Raw genomic sequence first — 8803 nt, forward strand, 5'->3', positions numbered from 1 at the left:
TCATCTTTTTGGGATTTTCCCTGCAATGATTGCTCCAATACAAACAAACACGTCTTTCTCAATATAAACAAGTAAGCTATCACTTAACCATTGATCTCCCATTCGGTTGCGAAGTGGACCTTTGATAACATTCATAGCAGAAAATGCTCTCTCCACTGAAGCAGTTGCAACTGGTAAAGTTAAGGCTAATGTCAGAAGCAAATAGACATAATTAAATGTTCTATGCAACCCTTTCTCCACCATTTTTCTTGCAAGGGCACCAATCCCTTTCAATTGAGAAAATTCGCTTCTCGTACGCATATGATGAATATAAATCCCAAGTTGATCTTCAAGTGCCAAGAGGTCTCGGGGTGTAAATTCTTGAGGATAAAATTCAGCAAAACGAAGAAGCTTTTGTTTGTCAAAAGCTATGAATGAATCATTCGGACTCAAACATGCCAAACAAATAAGCAACTCAGTATTTACCTCACTAAAGCGATGATTTAATTCTGCAAGTTGCCACTCAATGATTTGAATGAAGATGTCCACACGATAATGATGGATTTGTGTTATTCTAGGAGCTCTGCGATGTGATCTCCACTGAGCTACATATGCATCATCCATACTTGGAACCTCAATATCATGTTTGCCACAAAAGGAAAATACTTGATCAAGCAAGGCTTCAAATCCATTATCTCTCATATCTTTAGTGTGTCCTTGCAATCTTTGACTAAAGACATTGCATTCCCAATATCTTGGTCTTTTCTTTGTAATGCTTGTGACAAATCATTTGTGGCTCCCAATAAAGATCTCATAAAAAATAGGTGAAATACAAACTCAAAAGATTGTATTTCTCTCAAAGACCTATTTGCTTCACCTATATTATCAGTGGAGCCATCCTCAATAATCAATTTAAGCACTTTCACCACAGATTTGAACATGGAAATGATACTAAGTAATGTACCATAATGTGAGTTCCAACGTGTATCACCGGCACGCTTGAGAGAAGTTTCTTGATTTAAGCCTCGCCCTGTTGGAAGATCATCATTTTTAAGAGCTTCTGTAATATTCTTTTGTAGTTGATCTCTAAGCATATCACGTTGCCTACACGATGTTCCAACAATATTAACCAAGCTATTGCAAGATGTGAAGAAAATGGCAACATCAGCATTTCCCTTTGCCACGGCCACAAGAGCTAATTGAAGTTGATGTGCAAAACAATGAATATAATAGGCATAAGGATTTTCTCTCAAAATCTGTGTTTTAAGACCATTGAACTCACCCTTCATATTACTAGCTTCATCCTATCCTTGTCCTCTTTGCATGGAAATGTTCAATTCTTCTCTTGAAAACAATGTGTCAATAGCCTCTTTTAGTGAGTTTGATGTAGTGTTGCTAACATGTTGAATGCCCACAAACCTTTCAATTACATACCCTCTTTTGTCCACATAACGAAACACCCCCGCCATTTGTTCTTTGACTGATATATCACGTGATTCATCAACTAATAAGGAGAAGAAGGCACCATCCATATCCTTAATGATTTTCTTAATAGTTTCAGTTGCACAAGCATTCACAAGATCTTTTTGAATTGTTGGAGCTATGAGCTTGAGATTCCCTGGAGCATTTTCTAACACAACAGCCTTAACTTTCTCATCATGATCAGCAAGAAATTGTAAGAGTTCTACATAATTCCCCTTGTTGTTTGAAGTGTCACTCTCATCATTGCCACGAAAAGGAAGACCTTGCTTCAACAAAAATCTCACACAATCAAGAGAAGCTGTCAAGCAAATACGATAATCAATGCGAGCTTGGTCTGATTGCTTTATCAAAACTGTTTGGATGTGTTGCTTTTGATTCATAAGATCCACACAATATTGTCTAGATTGATTATGAACACTCCCAACACCTCCAACATGTTGCCTAATTTTATCTTTCTTCTTCCAATTTGTAAAACCCACCTCGGTGAAGACATCGCTACAGCCTTGACCAATTTTGAAATTGGATTTGAAGAGATAATAATAAAGGCAAAATGCAGCATCTTTACTAATACTGTACTCCAACCAGCCAAACTCATCAAACCACTTGACATTAAAGCGTCGATCATACCCTGAAAGATCGGTTTGTGGAAATGTGTGATCCTTAGGTTGACATGGACCCTTCTGTAGATATGCTCTTCGAACTTCGTCTCGAATGTTAGGATCATAATCCAACATTTGAGGTCGAAGTCCAGGGTCTGCAGGAAGATTAGCCAATACATCTTGCAACTCACTTTCTTTCGAACTACCCACCACATCTCTTGAAATACCCACATCTCTTACACTTGAACTACCCACATTATCTGAACTAGAGGTAGTTGATGAAAACTTTCTCTTAAAATATCGTTCCATAACCTGTTTGGGTAGAAATAATCAATAAAGCATACAATCTAACTAACAAATACAAATAAAATCTATTTAAAAAAAATCCCTAATTTATTCAAACAACCAAAATAAAATCACAACAACCAATAAAACAAAAATATACAAGAATCTTCAGTAATTAACAAACACAAAAACTAATCCAATATACCAAGATATAATCTAACTAAAGCATATACAATCTAATTACATAAAAAAATAACCCTAATTTATTCAAATTAACTAACCAAAATAAAACCTCAACAAAATAACTAATCAAGAGAATATCAAACATATAAGAATATTTATTAATTTGTTAAAGCATAAAGAGATTAGAAATTAGGATAACATACTTTCAAATTTGAGAGACAATGAAAAATCCACCTTTGAAATCAAATTGAATTTGGGGCTGATTTTTTTGCTTTGTTGTTGCCACCACTATGAGGTTGGTGTTGCCGCTGGCAGATGGAGATGGAGTGGTTGGATTGGATTAGTTGAAGTTGAAGGTTGGTTCAATATGATTTGGGGTTTGAACTTTGAGGATATAGGGTTTGGCAATTGAAAAAAAAGAAATGAAACTGATTTGGGAGAGAGGAGAGCATTGGGCTCTCTGTTAAACAGAGTCTGTCCCTTTTTTTTTTTAGTAGAACGACGTCGTTTTGACGTCGGGGGGAGCAAAAAAAAACAGAAGCGCTGCGCGCAAGCAGCTGGAGCAAGCAACCAAGTCTGGCCTCTTTGGGGACTTTTATCAAACACTTTGCAGGGGTCAATTTTCTCCTCTTTAATGGTAGATTTCAGAGGTTGCAGGGGTCAATTGACCACCCTTGCTCCTCTGTAGATCCGTCCCTGCTTGTACCATAAGCCTTTAAAACATGAAACAGAGAGGAGAGATTTCTTTGTGGTGTTTGTTTGTGGGCTGGTAGCTTTTTATGTTTGGAGAAGCAAATTTCTAAGAACAGCTTGGTTTGTGAGTGGGCTCCAAGAAAAAAAGATGTATTTGTTGTCTTGGTGGGAAAAATAGACTGAGCGTTGATACCAAATGACTAGAAATACTCCCCATAGAATCAACTTCAGATAACCAACACTCTTCAATATTCCTCTTGAGCCCAGTGGTTGGACAACATTTATTCCCCCTACCCAGGGACGGATCTACAGAGGAGCAAGGGTGGTCAATTGACCCCTGCAACCTCTGAAATCTGCCATTAAAGAGGAGAAAATTGACCCCTGCAAAGTGTTTGATAAAAGTCCCCAAAGAGGCCAGACTTGGTTGCTTGCTCCAGCTGCTTGCGCGCAGCGCTTCTGTTTTTTTTTGCTCCCCCCGACGTCAAAACGACGTCGTTCTACTAAAAAAAAAAAGGGACAGACTCTGTTTAACAGAGAGCCCAATGCTCTCCTCTCTCCCAAATCAGTTTCATTTCTTTTTTTTCAATTGCCAAACCCTATATCCTCAAAGTTCAAACCCCAAATCATATTGAACCAACCTTCAACTTCAACTAATCCAATCCAACCACTCCATCTCCATCTGCCAGCGGCAACACCAACCTCATAGTGGTGGCAACAACAAAGCAAAAAAATCAGCCCCAAATTCAATTTGATTTCAAAGGTGGATTTTTCATTGTCTCTCAAATTTGAAAGTATGTTATCCTAATTTCTAATCTCTTTATGCTTTAACAAATTAATAAATATTCTTATATGTTTGATATTCTCTTGATTAGTTATTTTGTTGAGGTTTTATTTTGGTTAGTTAATTTGAATAAATTAGGGTTATTTTTTTATGTAATTAGATTGTATATGCTTTAGTTAGATTATATCTTGGTATATTGGATTAGTTTTTGTGTTTGTTAATTACTGAAGATTCTTGTATATTTTTGTTTTATTGGTTGTTGTGATTTTATTTTGGTTGTTTGAATAAATTAGGGATTTTTTTTAAATAGATTTTATTTGTATTTGTTAGTTAGATTGTATGCTTTATTGATTATTTCTACCCAAACAGGTTATGGAACGATATTTTAAGAGAAAGTTTTCATCAACTACCTCTAGTTCAGATAATGTGGGTAGTTCAAGTGTAAGAGATGTGGGTATTTCAAGAGATGTGGTGGGTAGTTCGAAAGAAAGTGAGTTGCAAGATGTATTGGCTAATCTTCCTGCAGACCCTGGACTTCGACCTCAAATGTTGGATTATGATCCTAACATTCGAGACGAAGTTCGAAGAGCATATCTACAGAAGGGTCCATGTCAACCTAAGGATCACACATTTCCACAAACCGATCTTTCAGGGTATGATCGACGCTTTAATGTCAAGTGGTTTGATGAGTTTGACTAGTTGGAGTACAGTATTAGTAAAGATGCTGCATTTTGCCTTTATTGTTATCTCTTCAAATCCAATTTCAAAATTGGTCAAGGCTGTAGCGATGTCTTCACCGAGGTGGGTTTTACAAATTGGAAGAAGAAAGATAAAATTAGGCAACATGTTGGAGGTGTTGGGAGTGTTCATAATCAATCTAGACAATATTGTGTGGATCTTATGAATCAAAAGCAACACATCCAAACAGTTTTGATAAAGCAATCAGACCAAGCTCGCATTGATTATCGTATTTGCTTGACAGCTTCTCTTGATTGTGTGAGATTTTTGTTGAAGCAAGGTCTTCCTTTTCGTGGCAATGATGAGAGTGACACTTCAAACAACAAGGGGAATTATGTAGAACTCTTACAATTTCTTGCTGATCATGATGAGAAAGTTAAGGCTGTTGTGTTAGAAAATGCTCCAGGGAATCTCAAGCTCATAGCTCCAACAATTCAAAAAGATCTTGTGAATGCTTGTGCAACTGAAACTATTAAGAAAATCATTAAGGATATGGATGGTGCCTTCTTCTCCTTATTAGTTGATGAATCACGTGATATATCAGTCAAAGAACAAATGGCGGTGGTGTTTCGTTATGTGGACAAAAGAGGGTATGTAATTGAAAGGTTTGTGGGCATTCAACATGTTAGTGACACTACATCAAACTCACTAAAAGAGGCTATTGACACATTGTTTTCAAGAGAAGAATTGAGCATTTCCATGCTAAGAGGACAAGGATATGATGGAGCTAGTAATATGAAGGGTGAGTTCAATGGTCTTAAAACACAGATTTTGAGAGAAAATCCTTATGCCTATTATATTCATTGTTTTGCACATCAACTTCAATTAGCTCTTGTGGCTGTGGCAAAGGGAAATGCTGATGTTGCAACTTTCTTCACATCTTGCAATAGCTTGGTTAATATTGTTGGAGCATCGTGTAGGCGACGTGACATGCTTAGAGATCAACTACAGAAGAATATTACAGAAGCTCTTGAAAATGATGATCTTCCAACAGGGCGAGGCTTAAATCAAGAAACTTCTCTCAAGCGTGCCGGTGATACACGTTGGAACTCACATTATGGTACGTTACTTAGTATCATTTCCATGTTCAAATCTGTGGTGAAAGTGCTTAAATTGATTATTGAGGATGGCTCCACTGATAATATAGGTGAAGCAAATAGGTCTTTGAGAGAAATACAATCTTTTGAGTTTGTATTTCACCTATTTTTTATGAGATCTTTATTGGGAGCCACAAATGATTTGTCACAAGCATTACAAAGAAAAGACCAAGATATTGGGAATGCAATGTCTTTAGTCAAAGATTGCAAGGACACACTAAAGATATGAGAGATAATGGATTTGAAGCCTTGCTTGATCAAGTATTTTCCTTTTGTGGCAAACATGATATTGAGGTTCCAAGTATGGATGATGCATATGTAGCTCAGTGGAGATCACATCGCAGAGCTCCTAGAATAACACAAATCCATCATTATCGTGTGGACATCTTCATTCAAATCATTGAGTGGCAACTTGCAGAATTAAATCATCGCTTTAGTGAGGTAAATACTGAGTTGCTTATTTGTTTGGCATGTTTGAGTCCGAATGATTCATTCATAGCTTTTGACAAACAAAAGCTTCTTCGTTTTGCTGAATTTTATCCTCAAGAATTTACACCCCGAGACCTCTTGGCACTTGAAGATCAACTTGGGATTTATATTCATCATATGCGTACAAGAAGCGAATTTTCTCAATTGAAAGGGATTGGTGCCCTTGCAAGAAAAATGGTGGAGAAAGGGTTGCATAGAACATTTAATTATGTCTATTTGCTTCTGACATTAGCCTTAACTTTACCAGTTGCAACTGCTTCAGTGGAGAGAGCATTTTCTGCTATGAATGTTATCAAAGGTCCACTTCGCAACCGAATGGGAGATCAATGGTTGAGTGATAGCTTTCTTGTTTATATTGAGAAAGACGTGTTTGTTTGTATTGATAATGAAACTATAATGGGACGTTTTCAGAATATGAAAACTCGTCGTGGACAATTGTAATGTGGTTTTTTCTATTAATTATGAATTATAAATTATCGTTTCATTTTTATGGGTTTATTTTGTATAGAAAGTTTTTACCCTTTTAGACGTTGACCCCTGCAAGGAAAATTCCTGGATCCGTCCCTGCCCCTACCGACTCTTCCGCCCCAAATCTACAAATGTCAGAGATCTGCCTCTCATCTTTAGATTATTATCCTTTATAACTCTAGCGCTTTCCTTATTTGAAGAGCTTACTTGGATTCCACAAACCAAATTTTGTTTAGGAAATTTTTTCTCACACTGGGGTGAGGGTGCTCCCATTTTAGAGAGAGAAACTCTCAATTTAGAGAGAGATCTAAAGTTGTTCCCCAAAATTTGTCTAAGAAGCCCATTGTAAATGCTCTAACAGTATTAGAGAGAGATATAATGATGGCTTTGAATTTACAATAAAAATCAATATTTCAATATCATGTACTTTTCAATCATTATACATATACACATTACTTGTGTATAAAAGTTTACCAGACTGCTTTTTTTCCTCACATTTCTTTTCCAAATACAATTTTCCAAGGGAAATAAGCTGATATAATCACTTTTCACAAGTGGTATTCTGAAATAATCAGGTTACAAATTGTGTTCTGATATAATCACTTGTGAACGTGAAATGACCAAACTGCCCTCCATATAAAAGCACATGTATCAACCCGTTGCCACCCCTTCTCTGAAAGGGAACTTGTCTGAACTCAGCTCAACTCTCTCTTCTCTGTGTTGGAAGGTTGGCAAAAATTGGGGGAACTCCAGGTTGCGAGACATGTTCCCACTGAGCAATCCAGTTCGCAACCCATCCATCGTCCTAACCCAGATGTCCTCAAACTTGGGACCCTAGTTTGGGCGCAGCCCAGCCGGAAGGCACGGCCTCCATTGTTGACCTCCAGATCGAGCTGACTGCTGCGATTCCACAGAGAAGGGAAAGTGGCGACTTCCGGTGTCGTTGTGAACGGATGTGAGTTGTGATATTGGTTTGGTAGTGTATGTGTATTATGAAATCGTTCAGCCCCTTTCACCACAGAGGGCATAAAAGCTTAAATTTTCAGTTTGCACTTGTTGTGATATGTTGAAATTCATAGTTTGTGATATTATCTGCAGTGGGAGCTGTCTGGTGAACTTGAATTTTGTTTAAAATTGACTGAATGCGTGTATAATGTAGTGCAATGTGTTTGATAATGGTGAAAATAACAGCACACAGAAAAATCATAGGTTAACTTTGTCTGGCCTACAAATTTGTAAATACGGCTAGTGTTAGGCTCAATTTAGATGCTAATGTGGGGAATTTATTGGCATTCTGGGTTTGTTTTGGTAAGAAGTATAGTTTGTGTGTTTTGGTTTTGAATTTGGTAATTGAGCTTGTACTACATTATACGCTTTCTATCACAACCTGATCCTTTTGTTGAAGGTGTTTACATTTGTGCAAAAGACTTGGAGGGTTAGAGGGTTCATATTTCTGCCATTGTATGTGTATGTTAGTTTGTTAATAACTTGGAACCCACAGATATCATCTTCTAAATCAGAGAAAAAACAAAAATGAATAAAAGTTAATTGTTGAAGCAGCTACAATTAACTTTTGAAGATTTGAGGATTTAGAAGATGATATGTGTAGTGGAATGATTGTTGTGCATGTTTTTATTCATCTATTTTGTATTTTTTAGTGTTATGAATCGGTGTAGTAATTATTTATGTTTTTTGCAGAAATGGATACAGTTGGAATTTTGGTATGCTACAATGGAAGTTGGGTTAAGAAGGATAACATTGAGAGTTATGAAGGTGGGGAGGCTAAAGGCATAATAGTGTCACGGAACGTAACGTTTTCCGAACTTGTTGAACGCATTTATAAGATCATGGATGCAGAGCCCACGAAATATAGTGTCACATTGAAGTATTCAGTTCCTGTATCCGCATCTGTCAGTAAGCAGATAAGGGTTGAAGACAATGATGATGTTCAATATTTTCTCAAGTACAACACAGATGTTATGGCCTCTAAAGTAACCCCTTTAGTAGCA

General features: G+C 36.9%; 3 protein-coding genes across 3 annotated transcripts; 1 reads left to right on the plus strand and 2 right to left on the minus strand.

The window, feature by feature from the left end:
• Positions 1 to 677: 677 nt before the first annotated feature.
• Positions 678 to 1268, minus strand: LOC117613752. The gene has a single exon (XM_034342325.1). It carries the CDS (start codon positions 1266 to 1268, stop codon positions 678 to 680), a length of 591 nt encoding a protein of 196 aa, XP_034198216.1.
• A 15-nt stretch (positions 1269 to 1283) lies between these two features.
• On the minus strand, positions 1284 to 2369 carry LOC117613753 (zinc finger MYM-type protein 1-like). The gene has a single exon (XM_034342326.1). The coding sequence runs from the start codon at positions 2367 to 2369 to the stop codon at positions 1284 to 1286; it is 1086 nt and encodes a 361-aa protein (XP_034198217.1).
• Positions 2370 to 4374: 2005 nt separating this feature from the next.
• On the plus strand, positions 4375 to 8785 carry LOC117613754 (the record flags this gene model as incomplete). The annotated part of the gene is made up of 6 exons (XM_034342328.1): positions 4375 to 4655; positions 4713 to 5087; positions 5424 to 5470; positions 5645 to 5887; positions 5983 to 6729; positions 8493 to 8785. Coding segments are annotated over exons 1-6 (1986 nt in total), but the record flags the coding sequence as incomplete, so codon positions are not given.
• Between the last annotated feature and the right edge of the window lie 18 nt (positions 8786 to 8803).

Source organism: Prunus dulcis, unplaced genomic scaffold (genome assembly GCF_902201215.1).
Source record: "Prunus dulcis unplaced genomic scaffold, ALMONDv2, whole genome shotgun sequence".
In the NCBI taxonomy this organism is placed as follows: domain Eukaryota; kingdom Viridiplantae; phylum Streptophyta; class Magnoliopsida; order Rosales; family Rosaceae; genus Prunus; species Prunus dulcis.